Source organism: Nestor notabilis, unplaced genomic scaffold (genome assembly GCF_000696875.1).
Source record: "Nestor notabilis isolate BGI_N333 unplaced genomic scaffold, ASM69687v1 scaffold2452, whole genome shotgun sequence".
NCBI lineage: Eukaryota > Metazoa > Chordata > Aves > Psittaciformes > Psittacidae > Nestor > Nestor notabilis.
The window spans coordinates 28858-48449 of NW_009918566.1; the positions used below are offsets into that span (position 1 = coordinate 28858).

General features: G+C 41.2%; 1 protein-coding gene across 1 annotated transcript; it reads left to right on the forward strand.

Moving 5' to 3' along the window:
• Positions 1 to 861: 861 nt before the first annotated feature.
• On the forward strand, positions 862 to 9087 carry LOC104402003 (T-lymphocyte activation antigen CD86-like; the record flags this gene model as incomplete). Its single annotated transcript, XM_010009763.1, has 4 exons — positions 862 to 907; positions 2200 to 2538; positions 6517 to 6828; positions 8953 to 9087. Coding segments are annotated over exons 1-4 (832 nt in total), but the record flags the coding sequence as incomplete, so codon positions are not given.
• Between the last annotated feature and the right edge of the window lie 10505 nt (positions 9088 to 19592).

Genomic DNA, 19592 nt, shown 5'->3' on the forward strand with positions numbered 1-19592 from the left:
ATAGGATTTCTCTCAGTTATCTTTTACTGTTATCTTTTACTGTTGTGAAGGATAGGTTCTTGACACAAAACTGAAGGTCAAACACTTCATCACTTCTGGTAGCTGACATCATCATGCTGTCTCCCTCACCTCCTCCTTCTGAGTCACCCTCTCCTCCCCCTCTACTTTCAATTCCCCCTTCTTCCCCACACTGCCAGAGCAAGCATGTTCCCCATTCCTCTTTCCTCCACACGAGGTCTTTCGGGTACTCATCCTGCTCTTTGCACCCCAGGGGCTCTCTGTTCTTCCTGTGACATACTCTGTCTGCAGCAGTCTATGTAAACCAGAGCTCTGTCATGGCATGCTTCTTGTTGCTAAAGGCTATGAAACACACAGAAGTCTTTGCACCAGTACATGGGAAAAGGTGAGATTAACTTTCTCAATAGCCTCCCTCTTGTTAAAACTTCTTCCTGTTTTACCACTTCTTTGAGAGTACTGAAGAAGGTACTAGAAAATTTTCGTATTTCATGTTTCTTCATATCTCTTTGTCAGGGACTTTAGCCGTAGGACAAGGGGTGATGGGTTCAATCTTAAACAGGGAAGTTCAGGCTGGATATAAGGAAGAAGTTCTCTACTGTAAGAGTGGCAAGGCCCTGGCACAGGTTGCCCAAAGAAGTGGTAAATGCTCCATCCCTGGCAGTGTTCCCAGCTAGGTTGGACAGAGCCTTGGGTGACATGGTCTAGTGTGAGGTGTCCCTGCCCATGGCAGGAGGTTGGAACTAGGTGATCTTAAGGTCCTTTCCAGCCCCAACCATTCTGTGAGTCTATGATTCTATGATTCTATTATTTCATATTTCTTTCATTCTTCCTTCTTACAGCATCATGGAAGTCTCCATATTCTTCCTTTATGCTATGATACTTCTCCCAGGTAAAAGGCACATTTTTAATTGTAAAAACTGTTTTGATTATTTGTGTCCTGCTGTGTGATACTTTCTCATCCACTAAGAAGCTCATTCCTTAGCAGTAATTAATCATTTCCATTGCACAACCAAGGTGATATAGCCTATGCGATGTGTATTTAAATTGTGTGCAGGGACTCCATAAAATGTATAGCAAGTACTTTCTGTCTTCAACTTTATATCCTTACATTACATTTATTTTACATTGCTCTTTGAATTTTTGATTTAAATCTGTCTTTCAAATGTGTGCATATCACGCCTGTATATTATAAAGCAGCATTAAACTGAAACTCCACAGTTTTATATGGGACTACTGGAGTTCTAGACAGCCGCAGAGATCATTTTGCAGTCTGGTGCTCTGGAAGAGCAGTCAGAACTTTGCACCTGGAGAAAGACTGTAAATCTTCTCCTCCTTTTGAACACAGCAGAGGTGTATCTTCTGGGACAGAGGACTGCATTTCCCATTCCAAGAAAAGATGGTCTTCCTGGCCCATCATCAACCATAATAGTGGATACATGCACTGATGAAAGCAGGGGAAAAATCATCCCTTATGTGCTACAGTTCATCCTTTCCTTGCATGAAGGCATAAAAAACTGTGTTTATTGACTATTTCTGTTAACAAGATCAGCAGCAGAACAATTAAATCTGACATTCAATTTGTCAGCAAACTCTAGATTAATTACAGAAGAGTTAAATCTGACATTTAATTTCTCATTAAACTTTAGATTAATTCTTCATGAGACTGAAAGTGTTCACCCGTTTCTGACCTACTGGTCATATATTCCCTAGACACCAGCATTTACCACACAGTGTGCACTTCACATTGTCTTTAAAACTGCAATGCTGTGTTTCTTTATTAGGAGAATGAACTCAACTTTTTTAAGAGAAATTGTGCATCTATCTCATCTCCTTTATGGCAGCATTTCATTATACTTGGGATACAAGAATGTACTCGGGGTACAAGAATGGTTTGGACCTTTTGCCTGCAGATAAGTCTTCTAAAGTATAGATGCTTGCAACATCTGCGTGGCAGGCCTTCCTTGGAGAGTAAAATACAGGAGGGAAAACAAGAAACAGTTTTATGACCTGAACTCCACAAGACTAAGTGAGTCAGTTTGAAGAACTACGTCCTGTCATAGATAGTGGGAGAATCTGTGGCTAAGTGCTGGCGGGTTTACTGCTACTGTTATTAAGTCTTGCCTGTGTGAGTGCAATTACTTGGTGTTCTTCTGTAGCTGATGAAAATCTTCTTTGTCGAAGGTACTGCTGGCAGCGTGCATGAGGTGAAGTCATTTCTCAATCACACTGCATACCTATCCTGCTATTTTCCAAACTCTCAGAAAACTGACATAAAGGATTTAATAGTTTTTTGGCAAAAAGGCCTTGAAGTGGTGCATGAAGTGTACTACGGCCAAGAGAAACATGATAATATTAGTCCTGAATATAAAAATCGCACCAAGATGGATATGGACAAATGGACCTTGCAACTGTTAAATGCAGGAATTGTGGATGAGGGGCAGTATGCATGTATTATACAGCAGAGAGTTAAAGGAATTCCAAGGATCATACATCAGTCTGAGTGCTTACTGCACATCATTGGTAAGTAAGCCCTTCTAATTGTCATCTGGCGTAGCGGTTGGTTTTTTTGGGGGGGAGGGTGTCTGTGTCACTTTGTTCAGTCCAGAAATACCTGGTATTGTCCCCAAGCCACTGAAGATGTACCTGCACTGGAGCTAGATTTTTAAAGATGGAAAATAGAATCATAGAACAGTTTGGGTTGGAAAGGACCTTAAGATCATCCAGTTCCAAACCCCCTGCCATGGGCAGTGGCACCACACACTAACCAAGTCACACAAGACTCTGTCTGACCTGGCCTTGAGCACTGCCAGGGATGGAGCATTTACCACTTCTTTGGGCAAACTGTTCCAGTGCCTCACCACCCTCACAGTAAAGAACTTCTGCCTTACATCTAACCTGAACTTTCCCTGTTTAAGTCTGAAATTCTCAGCTCTGAATGAAAAGTACTCAGATGGAAGTAATCAGAAGTAGAAAATGAGGCAATAATTTGCTCGATATTGCATATTCCTGAATCCCACCCTGTCATAGTTGTAGTGAAAACCATTCTGCCTTCTTCATCTTGCCTCCTGGAAGTTTTATGGCTTTTAGAACTCTGGAAAATACACTTCTTTGTTTGCATCTGATGCACTACCTTATATTAAAAGTAGTAGTAGTTATCATTGTTGGTGGTTAATTACAGTTGGAACACAAGATTTCTGCAAACACACAGCTATTTTATGATCATATAAATCACAGAGAAAATAAAGAAAAGAGCAGTTCACATGGAGGAGTAGAAATTCATATGTTCAGTTAAAGGAAGACTGAAAATACCTCTGAGGAGAAAAAGCATGCATTGATGAGATTAAACCTCATTTCTTGCATGTTATCAGACAAAAAGGCAGCAAATCTTTTAACAGGGGATGGAAGTGAGAAAGCAATCTTTTCCCAATACCTTCTAATATTTTTAGCAATTCCTAAGATCTTTCCTTAATGTTTTTCTATTTTAAACTGTTCTGTTAGTAACCTTTGTCCGTATGCCTGTGTTCTCTCTTCCACTGTGATAGTGCATTAATAGTACCAGCTTCTAACTTCCACTGGTGTTTTCAGGCCTCAGGATACTGTTTCAAAAGACAATGTGTTTCAAAAGGCAATGTGTAGCTGCAGACAAAACTAGAGTACCAGAATGTCTGAGCCTATATAGCTTTGTGCTACCAGCAAGAGTTCTCTTGATCCACAGACAGAAAACCTAGATTTTTTGATCCTCCCAGAATCTACTTGACAAGTATTTTCAGCAAAGTTTTATAACTCAGAAACTCACAATGTGCACTCAGGATCAAGGCTTCCAATTTAAGAGATGCTTAGCATCAACTGCTCAGTTAATTCAAGCAGTTAGTTGTAGCTTAGCCAGCATCTGAGCAACATGTTACAGAAGTCTCATACTTAGGCACTGAAACAGGAAGACTGTTTTAAACTATGTGCTGCCGTTTTCTTTCCAAATGACTCTCTGTTCAATAACTCCCAAAGGAAGAAGCAGCATAAAATCGTATTTAAAAAAATTAGAAGGAAAATACAAATGTTGAAAGGTACTTGTGCTTACCTACTGTTTCTTAAGTAGAGTTGCATATCATACGTTGAATGCTTTTTGTAGTATGGTGTGTCACACTTAAAATCAATGTTAGAAAGATTGAGTACTGTAGAAGAATAACAGGGCAATTACACAAAGCTTTCTTGGTCACTTGGTGACCTAGCCCATTCAGAAATACGGAAGTACCTTCTAATACAGTTTACATATGTTATTTATATGTATAAATTAGGCCAATATATAGATAGATATATGTATAATAAGTATTGTGTACAGCCAGGATGATTATATAAGAACACGAACACATACCCTTCTCCAGAAAGTATGGTGGGCTTCACAATGGAAAGCTTTGGCTCTTGGAAAAGACAAGGTAGGGACCACGGTGACAAGCAACTTAACTGGAAATTCTGCTGCTATAGCATGTCTCTAGTGCTTCCTTTGTATGGATCAATAAGGGAAGTAGGTGAGACTAAGGAAGCTGTTTCAAAATATATGCTAGGAGTAAAACTGGTGTCAAAAGAGAGACTGAATTCGTGTCCTTATTTGAAAAAGGATGCTGGAAAATTTACAAGCATAAAGAAAAGCTCTACTAGAGTTCTCTGAAGGCTGGAAAAATAAAGTCCAAGTGGAGACACTAAAAGATGGATCTGATTACACAGAAAACTGAGATGAGACTGGCCTTCAGATTGTGGGAACCTGAAAGACACATAAAACACTGGATATTGAAGAAAAAGCTAATTCATTCAGTGAAGATATAAAAACAGTCAGCAGCTGGAAGCAAGTGAGAAGTAAGGGAAATTGTCACTTTAGAAAATAGAACAAAACCAGCCATTGAGAAGAATATTAAGAGCTTGATGGATCTGTTGTCTCTTGAGGTATTTAAACCTAAGCCCATAGTGCTTTTGGAAGATATGTAATCTTTAAATACAAAAGACGTCCTGAAAGAGGCTTTTCTGTTAACAACCCAAGGCTCACAAATATGTCGCCCACAACCTGCATGCAACCAACAGTACTTTTCAGTAAATTGAAGTTCCCAGAAGCCATAAACCAGAAGTGCTTTGATCAGGGTATATTACTCTACTTCTAATTGTTTACTGTCAATAGGATTGAAACTCTTAAATCACTGGGATGTTGTGGCAAGTTTCATTGCCATGGAATACATTCCTGCCCTCCCTATAAAATGCCAAGGAGAGAATAAATACTCCAGACGAGAAGCTGGAGTGGGCAGTCAGCTAAGCAAGTCAGACCTTGAGGAGAAAGAGGAAGCCTGAGCTTTCCTGAGGGACAATTTAACTAAATTTAAATTTAGAATAAGAAATTCTAAAATAAAATAAAGAAGGTGGGAATTTTTCCATTTTGAATTCACAACCATGGATCCTCTTGTGGGTTTGAGTAAGCTAAATCCTACTCCATTTGTGTTGGGATAGAACAAATAAAGTAACATTATATTTCTTCATCCATCCATACTAAGAATTCACTAAGGCAAGGATTAGAGCCTGGAAATCAACACATTTGAGCAAGTGTGCAGAGGAGTTAGACTCTCTCAGGCTCATATTTTTCTAAGAATCCTTTTCCCCTTCTCCATATTGCCTTTAGTCCTATTGGTGCTAACATAATGAAGTATTCTCAATGAAGTCTTGAGTCTGTTTCTTGGATTCTGGTCTTGTGGTTGGTTGATTTTAACTTGCTGTATGCCAATGTGCAGTCAGTATTATGTCTACATTCTCTCCTTCTCCTTTTCATAGAATCACAGAATCATAAAATAGTTAGGGTTGGAATGGACCTTAAGACCATCTAGTTCCAACCCCCCTGCCATGAGCAGGGACATCTTGCACTAAACCATGTCACCCAAGGCTCTGTCCAACCTGGCCTTGAACACCACCAGGGATGGGGCATTCACAACTTCCTTGGGCAACCCATTCCAGTGCCTCACCACCCTCACTGTAAAGAACTTCTTCCTTACATCTAATCTAAACTTCCCCTGTTTAAGTTTGAAACCATTACCCCTTGTCCTACCACTACAGTCCCTAATGAAGAGTTCCTCCCAGCATCCTTATAGGCCCCCTCCAGATACTGGAAGGCAGCTATATTTCCATTATAGTCTGCTATTTCCACTATGACCTTTTAACCAAAGCAATACCAGTTCAGGAATATTTGGTGGATTATTTAATAAAGAATACTGGTTAAAAGCTTCCATTTAGCATTCGTATGCATAGACCCATTGTCTGGCTGATGAGACTTATGTCCTCGAAACACCCTCAGGACAAGGAGAAGCAAGTCCACACGTACACCATAACAAACCCTTCTTGGGACTCCCATTGTTTTCCTAAGAAAGTTGCTTAGACCTGCTTCTGCCTGAAAATCTTAAATAATTGGAAGGAACTGCCACGAGATGCAGTATATCTGACTCATGATGCTTTCTCTTTGGTCTGTTTCAGCCAACTATAGTCAACCTCAGATAGCATGGCTGCACAAAGGGGAACTAAAGCCCAACGAATACTTGAAGCTTTGCTGTTCTTCCAGTGGAGGTTATCCAAAGCCCAAGGAAATGACTTGGCTAATTTCACATGAAAATAAAACACACAGGCTTATGAATCACATGGATATCTCACAGGATGCTGTAACAAAGCTGTACAATGTTACTACCAAGCTGAATACCACAGTTCCTACAAACACCCTTACTAATATCAGCTGCTTGCTTCACCTTGGAGAGGAGCTGGGGAGCCTTGTCTCAGTGCCGCTAGGCATAGGTGAGTGCCCATTTGCCCTTTCCAATTTTTGCATGGGTTGGAGAAGGGCACATTGTAGTAGAGCTAATGACAGCATCATAGTCAAGGCAGGGAATAAACACTAAGTAGCAGTAGGAGTTCGTTACAAGGGTTGTATGTTCTCTATCCAGTTCACCGACAGCCACAGCCACCAAATTCCCTCTCCTTTCCATATGGAAGTCTTATTACAGCAAGGAGAGGGCACAGAGAAGGAAGGCTACCGCTACACAATCCAGAACACAGTCCTGTTCATACCCTTCCTAGATGCTGCTGTAATAGCAACAGAGCAAACTGGATGGCTGGATTAGGCAGCAACCAGTCTCCAGAGGTGACAGCTGTTGAGAGAGGTTGCCACTTTACAGGATTAGACAACTGCTGAGGTTGGAAGAGGCATCTGGAGATTATCCCAAAGTGGGGTCAATAGGTAGTGCAGGGCCTTATTCAGTCAAGTTTTAAGTATCTCCCAAGATAATTTCTCTCAGCAAACTGTTCCAGTGTTTGATCACCCTGACAGTAAAAACATTTTTTTTTCCCTGATATTTAAGTACTTGAGCTGCTATTCTTAATCACTCCTTAGAGAGAGATAGAAGGCTAAACAAAAATGTCCCTTGGACCAGATTTGGCTCAAAATCTGCCAAATAGACCGTGCTGAGTTTTAATGTAAAGGCCATGAAATTTTGCCTAGTCTTAGAAGCATTCCTCATGGTTTTCATAACATTTGGCAGGACAAAGTATGCATTCCAAAATCACTATCTGGGGACTTTTTTTCCCCAAGATTGTCTTCTTTTTTTTTTTTTTCCACACATTGCTTGCAAGAAGAAGCTGGGGACCTGAATTTCAATAAGACTTTACTGCTGGATCCTCTCAGGGTTCCACATGGCTGTTCCTTACTTTAAAATAAAGCTGTATTTTATTTATTTCCTAGAAAGGAAAACATCTTTTGACATATTTTTGTTTGTAAGCTACAGCACAAGCACATCAAAATAAAAACAATTCCCACTTTGGTCATAAGTTCATTTGGCTTGCACATGTTTCCTTTAGACAGCATTGAAGATGGAGAGCCATGCTTCAACTGACAGGAACAGGGAGCCAAGAGGGAATGACAGAATTGCAGGAAAGCCTACCAGGGTAATATAGGCATGCACCTTACTACTGCAGATGTAGTAGATAAAAGAAGTAGATAAAAGAAGCTTACCACTTGTTCTGAAAAATTTCCACGGTGCTGTTTTCTTCATATAAATCTAGCTAAAGGGTTAAGTGGTCAATGCTCAATGTCACATACTGCCTCTGATGGTCTGACATTCTACCATTTTTAAATAATATTAAAATACAATACAGAAGTCTTCTGAGGTTTGCACAGCTCTACACATTGCTCTACATGAGTGTTAACGTGGCTATATTAGCTACATTAGTTGTATTTACTATATTAACTATATTAGCTATACTGCTGCATCCTCCTCTTCCCTATTGAATTCTTCTTTCTTCTCTGGCCCTACGAAAGTAGCCACCTGATAAGCAGTGACAGTGGGTAAGAAATTAGGAACTCCACATAAACAAAAATTTTGTTTGGCAAAATAACTGAAGCTCTGTCTGTTGCTAACTCTAGCAACCAAAATCTCAAAAGCACAATAACCAGAAATAGAGAGAAACTCCCTTGATTCCATGCTACTTTCACATCCTTTATGGCACTCTTTATGGCCATTAGGCTTTGGTCACCATTTCCACAGATACCAAGTAGTAACATATCCTAGGTTCTTCAAACTTGCACGGTAGCACAGAGTAGGATTAGCAGAGTAGCTGCCTTGTAGGCTCTTATATTAGACACGTTGCTGATCTCCCACATGTTACTCAAACTTCATAAAGAGTACTTTGCCTTACTGTTGTTGAAGTGGCCACTAAGACCTGGGAATTTCACTAGCTATTGGAAATGGAAATAAAACTATGTGGAGAACAATTTATTTGCAATATTAAAGCACTGTAAAAGCAAAGGAAGCCGAGGGCCTTTCCCTAAATTTCTGATTCACATAACTTTGGGATAGAGTGTTTCAGCTAATTGTCATTAAATTAAATCTTTGCTGTGTGTATCTCCTCTGTTTTCTTATTCAGAGATAATTCAGGGGGAAGAAATAGAGCAAGTGAAGATACATTTCTTTGGCCCACTTATAGCTGTGATTGTGCTGATCACAATTCTTCTGGGGTTTGTGGTCTTGAAGAACAGAAATATCTCATCCACCAACCCGAGTAAGTTATTACTTCTCATTCAGCTCTACTGTCCCTCAAATCACAGACTTTGCTCTTTGTAATCATCCCTTCACCTACATTCAAGCAGCTGACAGAAAGTTAGGTTTCATGCTGGACTTAAGTTAAACATCCTTGGACAATTCAGTTCCTGCGACAACTTAGTCCATCCAGCAGCAAGTCAAAACATCTTTCTCCTGTCTTGTCCTGGGATCCACTTCTCTCTCCACTTTGTGCTCTGTGAGACTGCCAGGCACCAGCTTACCACTTTTTTTCCACAGTTTCATCTTTCTTTTTTCTTGGGGCTTGGGGTTTTTTTTGGGGAATATTTTTTTTTTTTTTGGGTGGATTTGGCTCCTAAACTCATTGAACTGTAGAAACCTTTCTTGTCCATCACCATTTATAAGGAAGGTGGAGCTGGGGGAGGGATGAGATGACATTTCTGCCAAGTGCAAGTATCTCTGTCAAGGCAGACCTGAATGGTTAAGGCATTGCTCCACCACAGGCAGCCCAGCACTGGACTAGAATAATCATCTTGTACTAGGAATGGAATTTGAACATTGCATTGCATTTCTCTATTTTGTTCCAAGACTGGGTCTCAGCAGTCTGAGGTTTGTTCTGCACTGATAGGATCCTCTTGCTGACATTAGAGTCTATCCTTCCGTATAGCAAGAGGGAAATGCATTCCTCACAGCCCTGTTTCCTTACACAGCCAAGTCCTGAGCCCCACCTCATTTTTTTCTCCAAATCCTAAAATAACTAAGACATTTACCACGAACTCTCTTTCTTCTCCTATTTCTCACGTTTCTGTAAATCACATATTCATCTATTTTAGGTGTCAGTCTAGCAGTCTAGAATCAATCCAGCTTGAAACTGCAGCCATCAGCCAGACTGCTGACTGAGAACCATCTCTGCATGTAGCAAGGCCTGAGGTCCTGTGTTCTTAGATGGTGTGCCAGAAAAAGAATCCTCCACAGATATCCTGCAGAACAACATGCAACATTTTTGCCTGATGGTTGAAGAACACTGTCCAGTGTTCTCTGCTTTTATTTTTGTTCCAGAATGGTAGTAAATATAATGCTCTGCCAGTCTGCATGACTACCTTTTTGCTGTATCTTCCATTACATACCATGACATTGTAAAACCCTGAGAGTCAACAAAGAAAGCAGAGCTGTGTGGGTTTCAGAAGGTTTAGAAATAGAAAGTGTCAGGCCACAGTCTGTGAATCACAACCATCACTGGAAACATGAGTAGAGGCAGGTTATTAATCATGAGCCATAAACGCTTTTGGCAGAGCCAGTGTGACTTTGTACCACAAACTTTCTTGTAAAGCTCCACAGCAGAAAGAGGAAATTCAAGGCACTTCCCCACCCTCTGAGGCAAGTTATGCAATCCCTATCAGGCATTTGAAACTAGAAATCACCTGAAGGAAAGACTTGCTTTAAACATAATTGCTGATTATCTGTTTTTTACTACCTTCCAAGTTTAATATGCTCAGACAGTCAGTTCCTGGACTTCCAGGAATTCTGACTGGATTCTCTGCTAGTTCAGGTGGATGCAGGGATAGAAAATGAAAGCATGAGGTATCACTCATATGTGTAGGAATCTAAATATACAAAATTAAGCTAATCATATAATGAAAAAATATAAGTAGGTCGTCTTCCAATTTGTTTGACTGTGTTCTTTTCTGAAGCTTGCTTCAACCCCTGAGGATAGAGCAATCCACACACTATGGTATGCCCAGCTATTGGAAGTAGTTTTAACTTTCAGAAAAGATTCTCCATTTCACTCAAAACGTGCCAGTTCTCCAATCTTGAATGATCTCTGCACTTTACATTCTCCAACAGCATTGACATCTTCCAGGACGAAGAATGCAGCAGAACTGAGACAGAATTCTGCTGAGGTCTTCATTATGTTTGTAGGTCCTGACATTTTCAGCAACAGCAGGGAAGTTAGCATCACATTGTAAGGCAAATTTCAGCTCAGAGTTGCAGTCTGGGGACTTAAAATCTCCATGGTTTCTGTTGGGTACAAATACTCTTTTCTGACAAATGATGTGAGTTGCTAGATTCCACCTCAATTTTTATTCCACTTTCAAGTGTGTGACAGAATTTGCATGTCCTTTTGAGTCAGCTAAACCATTTGGGAGTCAGTTTATTAAGCTAACATTCCAAATATTGTCATTCAGATTAATATCATTCAAATTTTATTAAAAGTTAAAGTTTTTATTTTTATGTAAAAGTTTTTATTTGTTAGCAGACTTATTTAATGACTTAATAAAATATATGTCTTTTTCTGTGTTGGTGTTTTATTCTCTTTACATTAAGACATGATGGAAATACCCACATTTGCTGTTCTTAGGGAGGAAAAACTCCCAGGATTATTTCTTGGAAGCATATGAATAAAAAAGGAATTGCTGCAATGATCAAGAATGGCACAACTGAAGATTTCGTTCATGGGGCTGGATATATGTGCATGTCTCTGTGTACTCATACCTCCTTGATTTATTGACCTATCCATCTCAAAGATTAGATACAAAATTCCAGTCTGAAAATTGTGCCTTTTGATTCTATGCTGGAGATTGTCAAATACATCTCCAGTGGGTCACACAGTCTTTAACTCAATTAACATTTGGTTCCTTAAACAAAGCACGTGTTGAACTATCAGATACACTAAATCAGGCAGGTGATCACTAGATTTCTGTTGTCTCTCCTGCCTTTTTAACACATGCTGTTTCAACATTTTCCCTTTTCGCTTAAGTCATCCACCTCAAATCCTCACTAACACTGAGGTTCAAAACAATGGCTAAACCTTACTTTGCTACTACCCAAACAAGCCTTGTGGTCCTTTTGTCTTCTGTATGCCTAGATTAACACATGCACACATATGCTCTTGAGTTCACAGTCTTGGAGCTCTCGTACTAGCCCCTTAATCCTGGTGTGCTGTTTATCTGGTCAGCTTTCTGCAGTGAGGGAAAAAACCCTTCACCATGTTTTTCCATAGGAGAAAACCAACTAGGAGCTTCTCCACAACAGAGAAGGTATCTGGAAATCTGTGCTAGGACTCAAGAGTCCTGTTCTAGAAAATTCACTTAGCAGAAAAAGGAATAATTCTGAAAGCTTGGAATTCAACAGGTTTTGCAACATGTTGTAGTACCTCTGAAGGGGTTTTTCACCCCAATACGCTGTCCATTATCACTATCTGCAGTTGTAACTAGTGACAAAAAGCCACGCACATGGTGGATTTGGTTTTTCTTTTGACAACTCCCTTCCATCATTAATTTCTTCCCCATTAGTGAAGTCATTTGTTTTCCCCCTTGCCATCCCTCTGCTTTAGGCTGACAACCTCCTTCTTTTACCTGCTCAATTTCTCTGTCTCCTCTTTCCTTGCTCTTAAAATCAACTGTATTCCCCCCCTGCAGCTAAAGGCAGTTCAAGGCAAAAGAAGCAGATGGGCTTCAGGGAAATCGTGGTTTGTGTCTCTCTCTTCAAATACATTAACACTCTGCACTAGCAAGTATAGTGAGAACAGTAGCAAGGCATAAGAAAAACAGAGCCAGTGTGCTGGCATTTCTGTCCTCCATACAAATTCATTCAGGTTTCCAGGTTATCTATCTCCTCACCTACTTTGCAGTCTTTTCTTTGACAGCATGCTTTCAGACATTTAGTGACTCCATAGACATGGCAAGCAAACAAACGAGAGTACACACACTACATACCACAGCATAGAACAGCTTCACTTAAAACCACCATCCCTTTATTTTTAGGCAGAACATGATGAAGTCCAGAAAATGCTAACAAAGAAACAGAAATGGTGTGTTAAACCAGTAAACAATGCCCTGAGGTTGTGACAAATTGCTTTAGATTCACTGAAAAACCATCACTGAGTCACAGAATAGTTTATGTTGGAGGGACCTGTAGAGATTGTTCAGTTCAACCCCCCTGCTCAGGCAGGGTCACCTGGAGGAAGTTGCCCAGGTCCATGTCCAGACAGCTCCTGAGCATCTCTGAGGAGGGAGACTCCACGACCTGTCAGGGCAACCTGCTGCAGTGCTCGGTCACACTTCACAATAAAAAAGGGGTTCCTTGTGTTCAAAGGGCAGCTTCTGAGTTTCAGTTTGTGCCCATCACCTCCGGTACTGTCAGTGGGCACAAACAGTACCTTTTTCACACCCTTCCTTCAGGCATGTATACACTCCGAGATCTCCTTGAGGCTTCTCTTCTCCAGGCTAAACAGTCCCAGTTTCCTCCGGCTTTGCTCAGATGAGAAAGACTCCAGTCCCTTGATCATCTCTGTGGTCCTTCGCTGGACTCTCTCCAGTATGTCGATGTCTCTCTTGTACTGGGGAGCGCAGAACTGGACACAGAACTCCAGATGGGGCCTCACCAGTGCTGAGTAGAGGGGAAGGATCACCATTGCCCGCTGGCAATGCTTTTTCTGATGCAGCCCAGATACTGTTGGCTGCCTTTGCCACGAGGGCGCACTACTGCCTTATCTTCAACTTGTCCACTAGGCCATCCATGTGCTTTTCTGTAATGCTGCTTTCCAGACGGTTTGCCCCAGTCTGTGCTGGGGCGTGGGATTATTCCTCCAAAGGTGCAGGATTTAGAATTTCCCTTTGTTGAGGTTCCTCCCTTCCCTCTTGAGATCCCTCTGGATGGCAGCACAACCCTCTGTTGTGCTACTCCTCCAGTTTTTTATCATATTTAAACTTGCTAAGGGTACACTTGCTCCCATCATCCAGGTCATTACTGAAGAGGAAAGTTTGTTAGTTTTACTATGGATTTCTTAAATGTCAGCCAGTGCTACTGCAACACGTAATATTTTCCTACAGTTAACTGGTGAAGGAAGAGGGAGATCTTGCATTTCCAGAATAGCACACAGTCAATTCTGAGGAGATTGTCATTAACAGACCATCTAATGCAAAATGTCCCATAGTGGACTTTTTGCTCTTCAGGTGAATTATTTGCTACCGGGGGTTACATTTGACCACAAAAATTGACAATTCTATTAAAGAAATCTAGTTCTTGTGTGTATTACCTCTTAAGTTTTGGTTTCAGATTCTATTTCTCCCTCTTTTCCAAACTCGGAAAAAAAGAAAAAAAAAAAAAAAGGATATGAAATACTTACCCACACTGGAATGCTGAGCTGCCACCATTCATACCTGGCCTCACTTTGTTCCCCCATCTTCTGCACTGGAAGGGCCATAGCGCTGGTGCAGGCAAGGGTCTAAGGCATATTTTGTGATCTCAGGATGAGCTACCAGAAGGTTCTCAAGACAAAAGATACAATTAGGCAGGAAACTGGGGGAGATGATGTGGGCTGAGAAAGTGTAAGGAAAAGAGTGACACACTGGGCTGGCTGCAACAGGAAGCATCTGCACATGCATCAAATACAGAGTCTAGGCACGAGCCCCTGCGACACAGTCCCCAGGAAACAAAACGTTCTAGCAGCTCCCTTCCTGTTGCCTACTGGGAAAAGCTACTCTCCAGACAGCAGCAAGGGCAGCTTCTGCACACAACTCCTGACACCCAGAATATTCCCGCAGCCCTTGACTTGCTGTACTTCCTAACATACTTGTAAATTGTATGGCAGGTGTAAGTAGATAGAATTTGATGGCAGACCATATTTTCCTACACTTGGTATGTGCTTGATGCCCAGACCTGCATACCTTTTGTCCACTGCTTTTGTTAATACAGTTCTTCAAACAAAAAATCATGAGAATCATAAAAATGATGCCTAGCTACCCCTTCCTAATAAGCAGTGCTTATTATTTCAGAAGGACACAGACCTAGGAAAAGAATGGACAGATGAGGTGAAAATAGCTCAAACTGCAGTTACGTACATCCATGCACAGCTGATGAACTGTGTATATTGTTCACCCTTTACAGAAGCAGAGAAGTTCAATAAAAAGCGTAACTAGTTTGTTTCAGAATAATTTTCTAAAGCTTTCCTCAGCCTAGGTCTACCATTGTTAGCAGGAGAAACTGTTCCCTTTTCAGAGTATTCAAAACTGAGAACCTTTCTTCCACGTCAACAACTTTCTTTTACACCCTTTTTCATCTTTGCCATCCCCCTCTCATACAAATATTACATAATCCACAATCTGAGAGACTTTTCTCAAGATACACCATGAAAATAGCCTTTCAGTTTGACAGAACTACAGTCTGTTTCACAGCTGAGAGGACTAATGCAATCCTTGAAGGTATGAAAAAGGGAGTATGACACAGAAGCAGACATCTTACTTCTTTACCTTGCACTGTTAAATGCACTACTGTATCCAGAACCATAAGTCATATTTTTAAAAGATGCTCAGCCCGGCCTCAGCCCTGACCCCATTTGGAGCTGGAGGATGGACCAGACACCTCGTGAATCATAAAATCATAGAATTAACTGGGTTCGAAAAGACCTTTAAGATCATAAAGTCCAACTGTTCCCCAGCACTGCCAAGGCCACTATTAACCCATGTCACTGAGGGCCTCATCTGCACGGTTTCTGAACACTTCCAGGGACAGTGACTCCAGCACTGCCCTGGGAAGCCTGTTTCAATGCCTGAGCACCCTTTGGAGAAGGAATTGCTCGTAATCTCCATCTAAACATCCCCTGGTGGTGCTTGAGGTCGTTTCCTCTTGTCCTATCACTTGCTACTGAGGAGCAGAGACCGACCCCACCTCACTCAACCTCCTTTCAGGTAGTTGTAGAAAGTGATAAGGTTCCCCCTGAGCCTTCTCTTCTCCAGACTAAATCCCCCAGGTCCCTCAGCCGTTCCTCATCACACTTGTGCTCCAGGCCCTGCACCAGCTCCATTGCCCTTCTCTGGCCTCGCTCCAGCACCTCAATGTCTCTCTTTTGAGTGAGGGGCCCAGAACTGAACACAAGATTCGAGGTGCAGCCTCACCAGTGCCCAGTGCAGGGAACAATCACTACCCTGGTGGCCCTGCTGGCCACATTATTGCTGATACAGGCCAGGATGCTCTTGGCCTTCTTGGCTACACCAAAGTGTAGTCAGGTACTGGAACAGGCTGCCCAGGGCAGTGCTGGAGTCACCGTCCCTGGAAGCGTTCACACACTGTGTAGACGAGGCTCCCAGTGACATGGGTTAGTGCTGGCCTTGGCAGTGCTGGGGAACAGTTGGTCTTGATGGTCTTAAAGGTCTTTACCAACCCAGCTGATTCTATGATTCAGGAGGTGTCTGGTCCATCCTCCAGCTTCAAATGGGGTCAGGGCTGAGGACAGGCTCAGCTGCTCAGGAGTTTGTCCACTCAGGTGTTGGAAGCCCCGAAGGATGAGAAGTACATAGCCTCACCAGGGACTTGGTCTGCTGCTTGACTGTTGTAGCAATGAAAAACCTTTTCCTTACACCCAGCTTGAAGTGCTCTTCTTTCAATTTTCTGGCTGTCATCTCTCCTCCTCTGACCATACACCACTGTGAACAGCCTGGCTCCATCCTCTCAGTAACCTCCGTGTAGGTGTTGAAATTTGGCACCTCTCCTCCAGGCCAAACAAAGGGACCTCCTTCAGCATCTTCTTGAGCTCTCCAGCCCCATCAGCACCTGGCTGCTCTCCCACCGATTTATCCACATCTTTCTTGCATTGGGACACACTATTCTAGATGTGCTCTAAGAAGTGCCAAGCAAAAAGGGGGAGCGTTGCTCCCTTCACTCTATTGACAGCAGCAATACCAACAATACAGACTGGATGCCATCAGCCTTGTTTGCTGCCAGAGCATTCTTCTGTCAGGAGCTACATGGACAGAAATCATCCCACCAGCATCTTCCTCTCTACTGATAGGACTCTTTTTGTCTTTTCCCCAGCAGCAGCTAGTGCTTTTGGAGATGAGGTATTGAGAGTCTATGCATCCACTCCACCAATCTTTTCTTGCCATTTCCCCTCCTTTTCTCAGGCCTGGCTCATGACAAATCCCACAAGTCTCAACAAATTCTTTGCAATTTGTTCCACTCTCATTTTGGGAATTTCTCATGTAAAACTAGAAGATACTCAGAAGATACAGAAAAAAAGGACATTTATTCATGTGAACAGAACTGTAAAGCAGTTCAGGCAAAAAAAGAAGCCATAGACTTCTATGTCTTCAAGACTGAGGCTTATAAAAGAGGGGAAATAAACTATAATGTGTGTTTGAAACTGGAAAGATATTCAGGCAGCTGATTGCAACAAAGAGAATGGAATTCATGTAGACAATTGAGAATCTGGATGACAACACATCAGAGATGGACAGAGACTCTCTAAGGGGAGAAGTTCCTTTATCATTAAATTCACAAACCACACAGGTGAAAGTTGTAGTTCATAGAAAGCAGTTTTTCTCTGAGGGAAAATGTTAATAATTTAAAGTATATTCTCATTCTTAAAAGGGAAATTATGAAAAAAAGATGTATTTGTAAAAACTGGGAAAACCCGTCCAAGCATTCAATTTCAATCATGTCAGTCCTGTACAATGCAAACAAAAGAAGGATCAGAATGAGAACATATAAAATATCAAAATAATCCTTCCTGAGTTTCAATTATTTGCCCTCCTCCCCAACTTTTTAAAGACAATTTTAGCGAATTGTTTTCAGCATTTTCAAGAGGAATAAAAAATCTGTTGAATTTTTCTTTATAATACCTAAAGGCTTCTCTGCACTGAATTTTCTTCACGGGCTGATTCCAACTGACGTAAAAAGGAACACTGGGAGACTGGGATCTACCAGGAATAAAGAGGCCTGATGACTTTGGTAAGATAGAATCTACAATTTAGTATGTGTCATTAGACATGTATTAATTTAAGTACAGTGTTTTTTAAGCTACATAGAATAGTACAATTCCATTTTGTATATTCTTCTCTATCATCAGCTGTATATCCTGAATCTTTCATTGGTGTGAATAAGTAATATTTCAAAAATAAATAACAATAGGAAAAGAATGGAATTAAGTAATACTGCTAAGAGCAAGAAAGTCAGACAAGAAAAAGCCCTCTAGAAAGAGTTTTCATGTGGCAGAACTGTGAAAAGACAAGTAGTGTAGTACTAAATTCTTTCAGTTTGCACTAGCACTCCCTACAATAGAATATCAACCACATGAGACATGAAAATCCATTTTCTTACATGCCTCTGACAATTTCTAAGCTTTCAGGTAGTAGGTACCTGTAGGAGAAGGTTCCAGCATCACTTTTGTTACACACACATAATGACATGACTCCCACTGTGCAATGTAGAGTGGCACTGATGGAAGTGTGAAGCTGGGTAGGGGTGTCACAGTGACATTTTGCAAAGCATGATTTTGCCTCATTCCCTGGTGATCTCAACATCTTAAGGAAGGGCAGTGTTATCATGTCCTTATGACATTACCTAAGGCAGAAAGTGAAGAGTTAAGTCTTTGTCAGAATGAAGCAAGTATTCCTGTAATTTTTGGCAACCAGCTTTTGCTTTTCCTGAGCATTTGGGGAGGTAAACTGAAGAGCACATGAGACTTCAATACCACCTGGGCTGTTGCAGTTGATACCTTGATTGTAGCAGGAGCCTCTTTTTTCTACCTTTCATTGTACATGTCTGAGCAATTTGAAGTAAAATAATAGTGTCTGTGCTGACCATGCCAGCCCCTAAGTCTCTTTGACTCAGAAACAACAGTCATTGAACCCTCCATGGATTTCGCTCTGCTAATATGAGAAGAAAAAATTTCTTGAAAACCAAATTGCAAAAAAAGCTTCAAAAACAAAACCAAGATGCTTCAAAAGCATCCAGAGAACTAAATTTCCTGATTCAAGTGCACTCCTCACATAACCTCAAATACGTATGTCAATCAATACCGTATATTGGATGGCAAGCAACTGCAATGGGTCTTTGCCATCCTAGTTCTTCTAGGTGATGTAAATACAATCAAAATGCTTTTCATGTGAAAAGATGAAGAAGACAGCAGATCACAACAGGCTGAAATGATTTCTCCACAAATATTCTGTGTTAAAAAATGGAGATCCTCTGTAGCTCCTGATGAAAAGTTTCTGAGCATTAGTTAGGTAAATCTGGATCTTGGCACATTAGGACTTTCACAGTAGCTCAGTGAGAGAAAATCAGAAAAAATCCTTAGTATATTATGGCAGTACTGCTACTGAGCACACACTCAGCGTTCCGTGGGAAGATCCACTGCTTTTATTACAGCTGGTAGTGTCAGGAAGTGAGTTAGATTTTACACATGTTATAGAATGCTAATTGTTCTGACATGTTTGTCAAGTGGTCTTGTCCCAGTAGTTAACTGAAAAGGAACGAGCTTACTCTCTTTCTCATTCTGAGAACTGGAAGCAGATGATGTGATTAAGTAGCTGAATGATAAAGCCACTCTTAACGGGCCCTGGAGCCAGTCCTGCACAAACCATGCTGGGAACTAGCAGAAGCACAACAGCCTCATCCCTTCCTTATTTTTCTGGTAAGTGTGCATAGACCAGCATCAGGAGGAGAATTTATCTGTGTGAGTTTGCATACTTGGAGATGTGGGTGTTTGGCACTTCTTTACATGGGAAA